The 16,025-nt window shown below is 41.4% G+C and overlaps 1 protein-coding gene across 2 annotated transcripts in view; it reads right to left on the reverse strand.

The window, feature by feature from the left end:
* LOC126483961 (voltage-dependent calcium channel subunit alpha-2/delta-3) overlaps positions 1–16,025 on the reverse strand; it is an 832,874-nt gene that overhangs the window by 544,389 nt on the left and 272,460 nt on the right. For both annotated transcript variants that reach the window (XM_050107259.1, XM_050107258.1), the window contains exon 3: positions 8,106–8,216. In XM_050107259.1, coding sequence (XP_049963216.1) covers positions 8,106–8,216 — 111 coding nt within the window. The remainder of the gene's footprint in view (positions 1–8,105; positions 8,217–16,025) is intronic.

Consider the following 16,025-nt stretch of genomic DNA (forward strand, 5'->3'; position numbering starts at 1 on the left):
ATTGTTAACTTTAGTGGACTAGTACTCTTCGTTAAAGTACTCATTTGTAGTTTCCTAATGCAATGCACCATTGCTGTTCACTGACTATTCGATCTGTTTATTTGCAATGACCAATGCCTGCCATTTCATCGATCAACAATTACTGTTTTAAAACTGTCTATTGATTGCTAAATTATGTGGGTTAGTGCCTTTAGCCAGCCCATCTGAGGTAGTGCTTGATGTAATGTGTAAGTGCAAACCCGTTTGCTATCAAATTTAATTTACTGAGCACAGTATACCCCATAGCGTAAACGGTGATCCTAAGGGATATTTAAAGCTCGCTGATCTAAGAAATATAGTGTTACTTTGAGTCATTTACTTAGTTCCACCAGCTCTGTCGTTATTTAAAAGGGTTGTTGTCTACACATAAACTATCTACATGTACTACCACTGTGTATGTTAAGAATTTTTGGTTGTTTTGGTAAAAATAAATATTATTATAAATTGCTCGGGATACCAATATATGCATATCTGTGATGTCTTTCTTTGTGATAGTAAAGTATTGGAAATCTAATAATTCAGTGCCTTTCACTCAAGGATCCTTGTATCCAAGAAAACCCACTTGAAAGGTAGAAGTAGCCTAATCCTGTCCCACTATCCTTTCACCTACTATCAGTGAAGTAACTTACACTAGTTTAAATAGTGTGCATGTGAATGGGTGAGTGCGTGTGGGCGTGCACTGTCCGATTTTGAAACAGTCATCTACTGAACAGTGCATAAATTTTCAGTTACAAAAGCACTTAGACTCACAATGGAAATCACCATCCGAGGCATTGTAGATATTGATAGAAGGCTACTGAAACAAGGCAATGAAAAACTGCAAGATTTCAGGCAGCACAATTAGGTTTATGATGACTTCGTAGTGTTGAAGGTGAGCTATGTTTTACTGATCAGCCACTAGCATATGTTCTCCAGTTACCCATCATCCACTACACATTTGTCCTAGATGCCTTCAATTAATCTGCTTGTTATGTATTTTTCTGGAGATTTGTCATCTACTCTCTTAAAGTGAGCCACAGTTCAGTTACATGCCACATGCACTTTACCTAAATGATTCGCAATCTTGTCTAAGAAAAATGCAACCTCTTTCTTACGTGATTTATGAACCAAGTAGAATTTAAGTTTTTGTGTCCTGGATGAACATACCATCTTATATGTGACTATGTCTGCCTTTTCGGAAGTTAAGACTGAGCACCATGGAAGCCAAATCATGAATTTAGTAAGCTCTTTTGCGGAAATTCTGATGCAGACCCCATCGCTTTTCAAATGTGCTCAAAATGAGCACTTTTCAAAGATTCTTTTTAAGCCAATTACAAATGCTTTCGGTTCATCTCCTAGGTTCTGACAGTAGTATTTTGGAAGCCTCTACACCTTCATCTACCCTGCATATAGTTGCTTTGGTGTAGTTTGATCTGACATTTTTAGCAGGCTGGTCGCAGCAGCTTTGTTTTCACCTGCAGCCATTTGCACTTCAAGGTTGAAAGCTGGAAACAGTGCTACAACTAATCTTTGCACAACATCTCAAATATTGACAGAGTATCCCCTAACCAAATTCCTTGTGTATGTTTCATATGTAGGCAGCTACATCAGTACCTACTTCCACTGAGGAGCACACCACTGAACTGATTAGAGTGACTCTGCAGCTTTCAAACCTGTGGAGAGACAACCTAGATTGTTACAGAATCATCAAATATTAGAACAGCCCTCCTACTCAGTTCCAAATGAATACTCTAGAGTCAGTTTTACTAATAATGGTCATAGCCATACTCTCTCGCTATGATGCAGAACACATCAATCACTTTACAAATGTAATACACTTTCTGAACGAAAAGAAAGGCAGCATGCTGATATTAACACAATCCAGAATGACATTTTCACTCTGCAGCGGAGTGTGCGCTGATATGAAACTTCCTGGCAGATTAAAACTGTGTGCCGGGACCAAGACTCGAGCTCGGGACCTTTGCCTCTCGCGGGCAAGTGCTCTACCAACTGAGCCACCAAAGCACGGCTCATGCCCTGTCTTCACAGCTTTACTTCCGCCAGTAACTCGTCGCCTACCTTCCAAGCTTTACAGAAGGTAGGAGGGAGGTACTGGCAGAAGTAAAGCTGTGAGGGCGGGGCGTGAGTCGTGATTGGGTAGCTCAGTTGGTAGAGCACTTGCCCGTGAAAGGCAAAGGTCCCGAGTCCGAGTCTCGGTGAGGCACACAGTTTTAATCTTCCAGGAAGTTTCATTAACACAGTCGTTTGTTTCATTCATTTTAAGCTGCATTTATTTATGAGGTCTATTCAAAAAATTCTGTAACTTTGTCCACAAAATTTTTCTACACTTGCCTTTTACTTATTGTGCATGGTCTCCTTCAAAATATTATTCTCCGCATTTGATACATTGCTCCCAATACCGTTTCAGCTTCCCGAAGCAGTCTTGATACACCTCTTCCTGGATCATGCAAAGCGCCATCTGCAGATTTGTTTTTTATCTCATTTATCACTGCAAATCTTTGTCCTTATAATGGTATTTTCAACTTTGGAAATACAAAGAAGTCCACACAGGCCAGGTCTCTCTTTTGCACAATCCAGAAGCTCTCCACAGATTGTGAGACAAAGATCTTTCTGGTTGACTCGTGTGAGCCATGAGATGAACTTGGTGGCAACATGATGCATTCCAAGATGCTGCGTACGGATTTCATGACATGATCCAACTAAAATGTTACATTCTTCTGCAATCTCTCAGTCAGTCAGTCAGACTCTGGCTGGTATGCACAATTTTGTTGATGTTACTGACACGGCATTGTTGGTAGACGTCAAAGGATGTCCTGAATGAGGATCATCTTTATCTTCCGTCTGGCCATTTTTAAACCACGTGAACCATTCATAGAATTGAACATGGCTTAAGCATCATCACCGTAGGCTTCCTGCATTATTTAGTGTGTCTCTGAAAAGATTTTCTTGAGTTTCATGCAAAATTTAATGCAGACGCATTGCTCTTCTAACTCTGCCATCTCGAAATGTGCAAACTGTGTGACATAATGTTCTACTCTTACAGCACTGAACAATAATTAACAGACATACATCAATGAAACTTCTGGCAGTTAAACATTAAATATAGGCGTGTGCGGAGATGCCAACCACATTTCATTCCAACAAGCCACTGGCACGAAATTATTTATGTTTGGGAATTTTTTGAACAGACCTATATTTTCATTTGATGCTTCTAGTTTCACTTTTTGTTTGAAGTCAATTTTATTATCTAACTACTGACCAGCCCCCACTTTGTAGGGTAGCACGAGGTATCTACGACAGGATGACTTGTGTGGCATAATGGTAATAAATCACATACACAAACCTTCCTCCTGAATTAGTGTATCTATTAGTGAAAACCATATCAAAATCACTAGAGTAGTTTCTGAGATTAGCCTTCTCATACACACAGAAAAACATGACAAGGGATTTTAATTTACAGTATGTAGTGATACACAGTGCACATCACTGGGTAATTCCACAGGTAATGGCAACTGTGGTACATCTTGCAATATTGCAACAACATGGGTATTCTACAATGTGCATTTAACCAGTAAGACCATGTGTATGTGAACATCAATATAAAACAGGCTTCTGGCACAAGAATTCACGGCGAAGGTAGAAATGAATCAGAATTTTTTTTATATGTATTATGCACGAGTACAAATGGAACAAAAATGAATCAAAATCAACTACTGTGCTACAAAATAGTGCCCAGTGCTTCCACACAGCATTGTCAATGATGAGGAAGATTCTGAAGGCCATTGGTGTTGCCATCAATGTGTGCCACCTACGGCTGAAATGTCATGAAGATATCTGCCCAGTTTCCAAAGCACCTTCAGTTGTGGAATGAGGTTGAAGTCACGTGGATTAAGGTCTTTTGAGCAGAGTGGATAGTAGAGGATTTCCTACCTCCACCACTATACACAATTCTCGATGATGCCTGCAGTGTAGGTTCTAATTTTATCATGAAGTACGATTGCATTATTCAGCACTGCTACATGTTTTAGCCGACGTGCACACTGCATAAGCTACCGCAGATCCTGGGGAGCGGACCGAGTGGTACTCCTCCGCCTATATCACGCCTTGTGTGCTTGAAATTGGACTATGGAATCAGAGTTTACTCCTCTGCACGGCTATCTTCCCTTTGGCGTCTCGACTCTGTCCACCACCATGGAATGCGTTTAGCATCTGGAGCTTTTTACACTAGCCCCGTGGACAGCCTTTATGCTGAGACTGCTGAATCTCCGCTGTCCAAACGGCGAGCTGTCCTACTGAGTCGTTACACTAGTTTTCTATCTTCCACGCTTGCTCATCAGACCCATGCCCTTTTTTTTTCCGATGCCTCCTTCGATTTAGGGTGTGCAGGCCACTCTTCCTCACAACTACCACTGGGAGTCCACTTCCGTCAACTGCTACATTCTCTTTCCTTACACTTTCCTAAGACTTTCTTGACAAATGGGTGTTCGGCGTCACCTTGCTTTGTCCCCGGACCTGCCTGCTCCGTGACTTTTGTCAGCTTCCCAAGGATAGTACCCCGCCTCCCCCCCCTTGTAGTTTATCATCGAGCATCAGTTTTTTATCCTTCCCTAAGCCACAGAATGGGTGCTTACGACTGTAGCAGTTTTGCGCCCGAAAATCATAACAAAAAATAAGAGCTACCATAGAAAGTTGTGCGAATACTGGGCATTGATGGTGCGGCTGTCCCTAATTGAGTGACACTCCAGACCATTGTGGCTGTCATATTCTAGAACGAGCATGACCTTCATGTGTGATGGATTTTGTCACACCTTGTATCATCATGATGACCCTATATAATGTCATTCTGCTGATTGTGTCTTCAACTTTGGTTCATACACTTGTACCCAGGTTTCATCAATTGTAGTAATGCAATTGAGCATGACATTGCCTCCCCACTCAAATCACTCTAGGTTGATACGCCTAGTATTGTATGATGTCCCATTCTCCACCTTTATTAACTGATGCGGTACCCCTGTTGAACACTTCTTGTGCACCTTCAAGTCCTGCCATGAAATACAGAACATTGCCATCAACATATTCATCTGTGTCATTAATTCCTGCACAGTCCATAGTCAGTCCTAAGTTAAAGACTGTCCAATAACAGTCACAGACAGTTAAGTACAGATTAATGTGGGTTACCCACCTCGCGGCAAGTCTTTTATTGTTGTGCCTCCATGTTGGAATGCCCCCACTGAAGAAGCAACCTTTCATTAGGGCACATCCACTCATAGTTCTGCACTACACTGTGCAGCATTTCTGCCAGCAAGAAATGCAATTTTCATATACGATTGCTGTTCCTTTCTGCTTGTATCCATCTCGTAGCATGGCAAAGCTCATACTCAGTGTTTCAGGCACTGATAACAAGTCATTCTCGCAAGAGATCACAATCCGTTGGCTGATTTTGGTACTGCTTTCTGATGGCTTTTGAATGTATTTACAGTGATGCCACATGTTCACACAATGTACTATTGTTGCTGTAACTTACAGAATGACCCTTGTTTTTAGGACTGTTACTTTTGTTTTCGAATGTGATAAACTTCATAAAATAGTAAATTTACCTTAAGCTGGTTGTCAGCATTTTCCACTGTTTATCAAACTGTGTAGAAGGTGTTATATAGCAGGCAGCACAGAATACCCTTATGACATCTGTGCAGTGAGCTCCTCATTCAGTGGAGAACTGCTCCCTAATACAGTGCCATAAGACATTAATGTGTGAATACAATAAGACTAAGTCAACTTATCATAGTTTCATCTCCAAAGTCTGCAGACTGTAAGCTTAATAGATAAATCATGTTCGCGAAAGACAGAACACCTCAAACGACTATAGATAGGACCTTCATATCTAAGGACATGTACATTAGCATGTTTGGCGGAAATGATTAGCATTTCTGTCTCCTCAGTTCAGAATGTTTCCTGTGGCCCAGTAGGCACAGGGTCCGCCACAGGCCCTGATGACTTGCTCCACGTGTGATGGCATTGACTTGCCTAAGGCCTGATGGCATTCTGTAGTATAGCCATCCATGCTACATCCACCTGGTCCCAAAGTTAATCTGTGGAGGTTGGCAGTGGGTCATAGCACTGCTCCTATCATTTCTCCATATCCCACACATTTTCAATTGGCAATAAGTCTGGTGATCTGGCAGGCCAGGGCAAAAGGCTGACATCCTGTGACACCAAGAAGGCATGTCTTCCTGCAGCAACATGTAATTGTGCTTTATCATGCTGAAAAATGGCACCTGGAGTGTTGTGCAGAAAGGGTACAGCTATGGGTCGCAGGATGTCATTCATTTGTAACATCACACTGGTCACAGAGCCCTGGACAAGCACAAACTGTCATTTGTGGTTGTCTCCAATAGCCTTGAGTTGGTGCTGTATGTCTCATGCAAATGCAATTACTGTAATGCTGCTCCCCCTGTCTGCAGCAAATCAAAATGCAGACATAATTTTCAAACAAACAGAACCTGGATTCATCTGAAAACACTATCTGATACCACCCCTGTCCCCAGTGATGTCGTTCCATACACCATTGCCATCTAGCATGTTTGTCAAAGACAGGCAGAGGAGTGGACGATGCGCATGTAACCCGTGACACAATAAACAATGACAGTCACCCCTGATAGTGTACGATGTGTTACACTGTTCCAATGTTGTGCCAGAGCTGACGAGGATGCAGATCCGTCATGCGATGCCATCTGGATGAGGTATCAATCTCCTCAGGGCGTGGGCTGAGCGGTGCAACCTGACACACGTCGTCGTTTTCTACAGCTTACCATGAACCATTCTGTACACTCTCGATGCACTACCAAAACACATTGTCCCACACATGCAGCAACTGTCCAGATGGATGCATCACATTCTCTCATACCAATAACGAGCCCTTTTTGAGATTCACTCATTTGACGGTGCAGTTTGTGCATACATCTGTGAGGCAGCCTTCAGGTCTGCTCAAGTTACACAGATCCATTACCTTCAGTTTATGGTGACAAAGAGGGCTGCAAGCACATTTTCCCAGTAGGTGATGCTGCACTATGATCTCAATCTCAACCTTGGACCTGCGGACCAACATGGTTCAAATGCTAACCATTTCTGCAGGACATAATAAGGTAAATATGAACATCGTATCTCTAGTTGCTCAAGGTGTTTTGTTTTTCCTGAACATGAGTGTACATCAATAACAGGGTGTCTTTTCAACGCTGTCCATCACTCTCTGTGAATCCAGATGACACCAGACATCTTAATTTGAATGTTGGTCACATTCTGCATCCAGTGGCAATCTGTGCCTTCAATTTCAACATGTCGAATTAGTCCCATGGGCAGTGAAAAATGAATATTCATTGTATTTCTTCCCATATTTTGTTTTCATTTTTCTAAATATTGCATTACACATGCAAAATACTGAAATTAATAATTATCTTCCCTCTTTTGGTATGGAATGTTGAAGGTTTTAATACGAGGAGAAGTGTGTCGTCACTGTCTCAGGCTCAATGTCAGTATCAGACAGCACTTCTCCATACAAGTTACAGGAAACAGATGAAGTATACCTCACTGTTTTAAAATTCTACTTTTCCTGCAGAGTACATCTAGACAAGCCACCAACACAGCACTCACACTCACGCAACAGCACAATTTGATGGAATGTAAGTAATTTAAGGAATACAGATAACAACTCACTGAGTAAGAGAGATGCAGGGTCACTGACAGGCACACATGCATGACTAGAATATTGCTCAAGCATGTGGGACAGGTGCAAATGGGACTCAAGGGGGTTACAGAATGTAGCTATACAAAAAGCAGACAAGCCAGGGAAAATAAATATCTGTTGAAATTTTGAAAATCAATGACAGAAACAGTGAGGGAATAGAGAAAGAAAGTAGTGTAAAGCAGAAACTGTCCTAAAATGAGGACAAATGGGTGGGACAGAAAGTTTCCTTGCGTAAAATACTGTGGTGGGCTGGAATCATAATCTACCAAAAATCATTTAATGGCAGTATAAAGTGATACAGCCACCAAAACAAAAAGAGGTTTACCTTTATAGCGCTGATCTTGGATTCAGTCATGTTGCGTATGTTGTCAGCAATTTTCTCCAGCAGTTTCTCACCATCCACTGCTCGCACCTCACCACTCTCCTTGTTGTAGCTCTGAAAGAAATAAACAGAAACCTTTTTGAAGATAAGTACTTGAAAGCAACGCAAACAATATTGAAGAATATTTCTGAAAGTAGATGAAGATACCACAAATAATACAAATCTTTCTAACAGCTCTTCTACCATCTGAAACATATAAGTACCCGAATCAATCTGATCTAAGGCTTCACTCCCCTAGAGCCTCTCATCAAAGACAATCAGATGTAGCAGACACTTTCAATATTTATTTTTTTAATTGGTAACGAGGAAATTGGATTCAATATGGATATTTCAGAAGATAAAGCAAACAAAAATTCACTAAATGACACACACAAAATTTCGTGAAATTGAGCAATCTACTACATCTCACTCTCATCTAATACAATCTGGCATTTGTACCACAAGAATTAAAATACTCGAGGACAGGGTTAATTGCTATATTCTGCAAGACAAAGAAAACCTGTAGTGCTCAAGAATTTTTTTGTACCAAGCCTCAAAACAGCATCAGCTATGACAGGCAAAATGCGAGTACAACTGTCACCATCCTCTATCCTAGTGATTTTCGTATTTTAGCTTTAATATCTAGTGTCTTGAGAAGTAAACGTTTTGATGTCGTGTTAAGGATGCCAATATTGACTGTGTGTATCACGGAGCATCGGTTCAGGGATCTATAAAAGTTCTGAATTCTGTTAATATTAACCATTTCAAGTTAGCTAGTCAGTTTTGTAAGGATGCCAAATGCGATGGAATTTGTATTTTTCTCAAATCTAACGTGGGATATAAAATGAGGCATGAGGCAGAAGCTTTGAATATTGAAAAGCATTTATGGATAACATATAAGGTCTGTTCAAAAAAATTCGGAACTTTGTCAACAAAATTTTTCTACGCTAACTTTTACTTACTGTGCTTGATCTCCGAAATACTCTCCTTCACAATTGCCGTAAGCAGTCTTGGTACGCCTCTTGCTGGATCGCGCGAAGTGCCGTCTGCTAATTTTCTTCTTTGTCGTCTGTAGCTGCAAATCTTCGTCCTTTCAATGGGATTTTTCAGTTTTGGAAATAAAAAAAGTCTGCAGGAGTCAGGTCTGAAGAGTACGGAGGACGAGGCAGCACTGGATTTGGTTTTTTGTGCAATAGTCACGCACGAACAGGGATGAATTGCGGGTGCGTTTTCGTGATGCCCCTTCTTAATAATAATAATAATAATAATAATAATAATAATAGCTTTATTCAACATCGAATGGTACACTGCCTTGTACAAAGAAACAGTAATGATTAAAGTTATTTGTACAATACACAAGACACATTCTTCTGATTACGTCATTAATTTACAACAAAATTACAATAAGGTGTTTACTTATTTCTATTCACATAATTTCACAAGCATTTGTTGTTCTTCATATAAGTATGGTTCTCTTCTAATGTGTAGAAAGGGTGTTTTACTAATAATTTCTTAAGCTGATGTTTCAGTTTAATTGTAGCAAGAGCCATGACTGCTCCTCCTCACTTTTTCTCGCGGAACCATCGTTTAACAGTTTGTGCCTGTGGCACAAATAATCATCTGTAACTTCCGCCAGGCCGTTTTTAAATCCAATAAACAATTGGTAACACCAAGTAAAGCTTAAGCACCCATCACCATTTGATGAGTCTGTAAACGTTTTCTTGAGTTTCGCGCAAAATCTGACGCAGAAGCGTGGCTCCCCTAACTCTGCCATCTCGAAATTCACAAACTGTGCGACACAATGTTCTACTCGATACATCATTGAACAATAACTAACAGACGTACAACAATGAAACTTCTCGCGATTACACATTAAACACAGGCGCGTGCAAGGATGCCAACCACATTTCGCTCCAACACACCACTGGCGCGAAATGACGAATGTTCCGGAATTTTTTGAACAGACCACGTTCTTTCAAATATAGATATCATAGAGATAGAAATTATTATTACTGGCTTATGGCTATCTGATAATAATGCCCTTATCCTTACAATTATAGATATAACAGTGAATGAAAGGAATATCCTTTTATCTTTTTAAGAAATTTTTCGGCAAAAAATTGTGCTAGGTTTGTTGGTAGTCGATGTAATGAATCCGGCTCAGAAGTGCTTTCACAGTCAAGTACTAACAATGCTCATGATGTTCTCTCTTCAATATTCCCGTCCAGTTTTGAAATGTGTTTTACTAAGAAATTGACTAGAGCCCATTTATGTCGGATCGCTACATCTAGATCGTGGATTTCGTCATGCAATAAGATTTCCTGTAGAAATTTAAAAATGCGCAGTTCTCAAATTAAAAGATCCACAGATGCCAAGTTTATAGAATACCTAAAGACTAATAGGAAAATATATCGGCAGGTAATTGCAACGGCAAAACTTCTTAGAAATGATAACATAATCAGAATGTTGGGTAAAAATTTAAAATCTAAAAAGCAAAACAGGGAAGATATTAAGAGCAGGAAATTACTGTTACAAATGCTGAATATATCAATGTTGGCAAAAAAAGACCTGCCAAATTACATAAATGATTACTTTATATAAATGCTTCCCAAACACTTGGCTTAAATTTCACAAATCAGGACAAAGTTACGATATTGTGGCCAAGTACAATGCTTCGGAGAAGCCTGTGGAAAGTTGTGCTAACCCGGTGAGGAAACCTCATTCGAGGAAGCACGTGTCACGAACTGCGGCAGTCATCGAAAGGGTTCAGGCGCTGATTTCGGAGGACCCCGGGCAGTCGCTGAGGAAACTGGTGTCAGTATTGAATGTCAGCGAGCGAACAATGCGTCGGATGGCAGGAGGAGGACCTCATACGAGCCAAGTAATCCAAAACTGTATCCCGGGTAACACTGACTTATTCTGGCTAAAAGAGTTCTGGCCCGCGAATAGCTCGAATTTGAACCTCCTCGGCTACTATGCTAGGAGCGTAGTCGAAAGAGTTACCAATAAGACGAGGCACCGTAATGTCGCATCTCTACGCACCGCTATCGAAGCAGCATTCGCAAATATGGACAGCGTCGTTTTAAAGAGAGTGTGCAATAGCTTCAGCACGAGATTAGAGGCGGTCATTTGCTGCTGAAGGGCGTTAAGTCGAGTAATGTTACTCTTGAAAGATAACCTACTTATATATGTACACCACTGGCCATTAAAACTGCTACACCACGAAGATGACGTGCTACAGACGCGAAATTTAACCGACAGGAAAAAGATGCGGTGATATGCAAATGATTAGCTTTTCAGAGCATTCACACAAGGTTGACGCCGGTGGCGACACCTACAACGTGCTGACATGAGAAAAGTTTCCAACCGATTTCTCATACACAAACAGCAGTTGACCGGCATTGCCCGATGAAACGTTGTTGTGATGCCTCATGTAAGGAGGAGAAATGCGTACCGTCACGTTCCCGACTTTGATACAAGGTCGGATTGTAGCCCATCGCGATTGCGGTTTATTGTATTGCGACATTGCTGCTCGCGTTGGTCGAGATCCAATGACTGTTAGTAGAATACGGAATCGGTGGGTTCAGGAGGGTAATACGGAACGCCTTGTTGGATCCCAACAGCCTCGTATCACTAGCAGTCGAGATGACAGGCATATTATCCGCATGGCTGTAACGGATCGTGCAGCCACTTCTCGATCCCTGAGTCAACAGATGGGGACATTTGCAAGACAACAACCATCTGCACAAACAGTTCGACGACGTTTGCAGCAGCATGGACTATCAGCTCGGAGACCGTGGCTGCGGTTACCCTTGACGCTGCATCACAGACAGGAGCGCCTGCGATGGTGTACTTAACGACGAACCTGGGTGCACGAATGGCAAAACGTCATTTTTTCGGATGAATCCAGGTTCTATTTACAGCATCATGATGGTCGCATCCGTCTTAGGCGACATCGCGGTGAACGCACATTGGAAGCGCGTATTCGTCATCGCCATACTGGCGTATCACCCGGCGTGATTGTATGGGGTGCCATTGGTTACACGTCTTCTTCGCATTGACGGCACTTTGAACAGTGGACGTTACATTTCAGATGATTCGATCCCAGCGAAACCCTACATTTCAGCAGGATAATGCACGACCGCATGTTGCAGGTCCTGTACGGGCCATTCTGGATACAGAAAACGTTCAACTGCTGTTCTCACATTCTTCAGATCTCTCACCAACTGAAAACGTCAATGGTGGCCGAGCAACAGGCTCGTCACAATACGCCAGTCTCTACTCTTGATGAACTGTGGTATCGTGTTGAAGCTGCATGGGCAGCTGTACCTGTACACGCCAACCAAGCTCTGTTTGACTCAATGCCCAGGCGTATCAAGGCCGTTATTACGGCCAGAGGTGGTTGTTCTGGGTACTGATTTCCCAGGATCTATGCACCCAAATTGTGTGAAAATGTAATCACATGTCAGTTCTAGTATAATATATTTGTCCAATGAATACCCGTTTATCATCTGCATTTCTTCTTGGTGTAGCAATTTTAATGGCCAGTAGTGTAAAAGAATTGTCATTTGTATTTTGTTTTAATAAATTTGCTTTAAAAAGTTTCATTTGTCCGTATTTAAGCGCTGCACCCTGTATACAGTTTTTCCGTAAGAGAGGGCACAAATTTAACAGGGCGTAGAGGATGCTCCACTGGACAATTTTAGGTAGGGAACCAGTGTCGGAGAAGCCAGCTTAAGGAGATAACAGAAATAAAATCAAATTACTGTGTGCTTTTTTATTTGCATTAGTTACAATTAACTGCAAATACCGTCACTGACCTAATGAACGCACTCTTATACTCTAGCTGACAAAATGTGCTGAAACTGACAGCCAACAACCTAAATGCAAGCATAACAACGGCGAACAATATTCTGACAAATATCCCTGTCTGCTTCGAATCACAGCACAGGCAGCTACAATACTGGTAACTAATTCAACCTCCTTATCCACTAAGACCTCATACACAAATGACTTGAGATATCCCCGTAGGAAACAATCAATGGGATTCAGGTCATGGAATAGGGCCTCCCTTCCAATCGAGCGACCAGGAAGTACAGCACTGATATGGTTGTGGACATTCACACTGAAGTGAATGGTACGTTCTCCAACAACTCAGGTAGAACTCTTTGCCCGAATCTCAAGCACAGGTGGTCATTCACATGGCATCATGACGTCCTAGCAATCAGGCTCGTCCTTCTTGTTTCCTTGCGGGAAATAAAGAATTTACATGTAAATAAGCAGCACAATACGTGTAAACTTGTACACATGTAATTTGTAAATAAGCTGGAAAACGGGAATGCTAGACAAAGCGGTACGGAAGGTTACTTCCATACTCCTTAAGCTGGCTTCTCCGACCCCAGGCTCCATACCTCAGATTGTTCAGTGGAGCATTCTCTGTGTCCTGTTACATTTTTGCACCCTATAGCGGGAACACCCTGTATGCTAAGACAGATGCATTCTTCTGTTTGTTATCCTTAAAACATTGTGCTTAATTTTTGGGTAAGGGGTACGTTTCATTCTCTTTTCATGGAGCATTTACTATTTTGGATGTTACGACCTATTTCTCATAGATACCCACTTCACTGTAGATCCTCTGAAAATAACAAAGCACCAAAACGTGTTAAGTGGAATGAAGTCAGTAAAATACTGTGGTTAAGACAAATAATGTTGTTATTGTAGGGACTGTATCCGACATTACTACACACACTCATCTGGATATTATGGTTATGCTCTTTCAGTCGGTGCCCTCGTGCAGTCGTCACTCTGATGTAATTGATATTTACGAACCGTAACATCCATAAAAATATACGGTCTGCTGGAACTGAAACGTCTTCTCGGCTTGAAAGAATTTAAAGTCATCATGATAGAGGCATTCTCTTCGTCTACGTCTACGTGATTACTCTGCTATTCACAATGAAGTGCCTGTCAGAGGGTTCAATGAACCACCTTCAAGCTGTCTCTCTACCGTTCCACTCTCGAACGGCACGCGGGAAAAACGAGCACTTAAATTTTTTTGTGCGAGCCCTGATTTCTCTTATTTTATTGTGATGATCATTTCTCTCTATGTAGGTGGGTGCCAACAGAATGTTTTCGCAATCGGAGGAGAAAACTGGTGATTGAAATTTCATGAGGAGATCCCGTCGCAAAGCAAAACACTTTTGTTTTAATGATTGCCACTCCAATTCACGTATCATGTCTGTGACACTATCTCCCCTATTTCGAGATAATACAAAAAGAGCTGCCCTTCTTTGTACTTTCTCGATGTCATCCGTCAGTCCCACCTGATGCGGATCCCACACCGCACAGCAATACTCCAGAACAGGCCGGACAAGCGTGGTGTAAGCAGTCTCTTTAGTGGACCTGTTGCACCTTCTAAGTGTTCTGCCAATGAATCACAGTCTTTGGTTTGCTCGACCCACAATATTATCTATGTGATCGTTCCAATTTAGATTATTTGTAATTGTAATCCCTAAGTATTTAGTTGAATTTACAGCCTTCAGATTTGTGTGACTTATAGCGTAATCGAACTGATTTCTTTTAGTACTCATGTGAATAACTTCACACTTTTCCTTTTCCATGGTCAATTGCCACTTTTCGCACCATACACATATCTAATCTAAATCATTTTGCATGTAGTTTTGATCATCTGATGACTTTACAAGATGGTAAATGACAGCATCATCTGCAAACAATCTAAGACGGGTACTCAGATTGTCTCCTATGTCGTTAATATAGATCAGGAACAATAGAGGCCCTAAAACATTTCCTTGGGGAACGCCGGATATTACTTCTGTTTTACTCGACGACTTTCTGTCTATTACTACGAAATGTGACCTTTCTGACAGGAAATGACGAATCTAGTGCACAACTGAGGCGATACTCCGTAGGCACGCAGTTTGGTTAGAAGACGTCGAAAGCCTTCTGGAAATCTAAAAATATGGAATCAATATGACATCCCCTGTCAATAGCACTTATTACTTCTCTTCTGTGTTGAATAATTTCTGTATACTTCAACACTTGGAAGGGGCTGTGAGAGCTTAAAATTATTTGCGTACTGACGTGTAGCAGCTAGAGGTGGTCGTTTGTGAACGTATGGGTCCAAAGGAACAGTTCACTAATGTGAACGGAAGGACCGAGAAACGACTTCTAGTGAACGATCGCTCACTGTTCACTTTGGAGGCAGCCGGCGTCTTTCCCAGAATGGTGCGAACAGTCATGGCCGGTCTCGCTTCCGGCTCGGTCTGGTTCTTTTTCGGGAGGGCACTCGTTCGCATTCTATTTCATTTTTTAAATAATTTTGTAACTTACGTGAAAACTAAAAATAAATTAGTTATACAAAAGTAATCTTTAATTATGGAAAGCGTAAATAACTTATAGAAATGTTTGATACAGCACTGAAAGCAGAATGTTGTTGTTGTGGTCTTCAGTCCTGAGACTGGTTTGATGCAGCTCTCCATGCCACTCTATCCTGTGCAAGCTTCTTGATCTCCCAGTACCAACTGCAACCAACATCCTTCTGAATCTGCTTAGTGTATTCATCTCTTGGTCTCCCACTACGATTTTTACCCTCCACGCTGCCCTCCAATACTAAATTGGTGATCCCTTGATGCCTCAGAACATGTCCTACCAACCTATCCCTTCTTCTGGTCAAGTTGTGCCACAAACTTCTCTTCTTCCCAATCCTATTCAGTACATCCTCATTAGTTATGTGATCTACCCATCTAATCTTCAGCATTATTCTGCAGCACCACATTTCGAAAGCTTCTATTCTCTTCTTGTCCAAACTATTTATCGTCCATGTTTCACTTCCATACATGGCTACACTCCATACAAATACTTTCA

This window comes from Schistocerca serialis, chromosome 6 (genome assembly GCF_023864345.2).
Source record: "Schistocerca serialis cubense isolate TAMUIC-IGC-003099 chromosome 6, iqSchSeri2.2, whole genome shotgun sequence".
NCBI lineage: Eukaryota > Metazoa > Arthropoda > Insecta > Orthoptera > Acrididae > Schistocerca > Schistocerca serialis.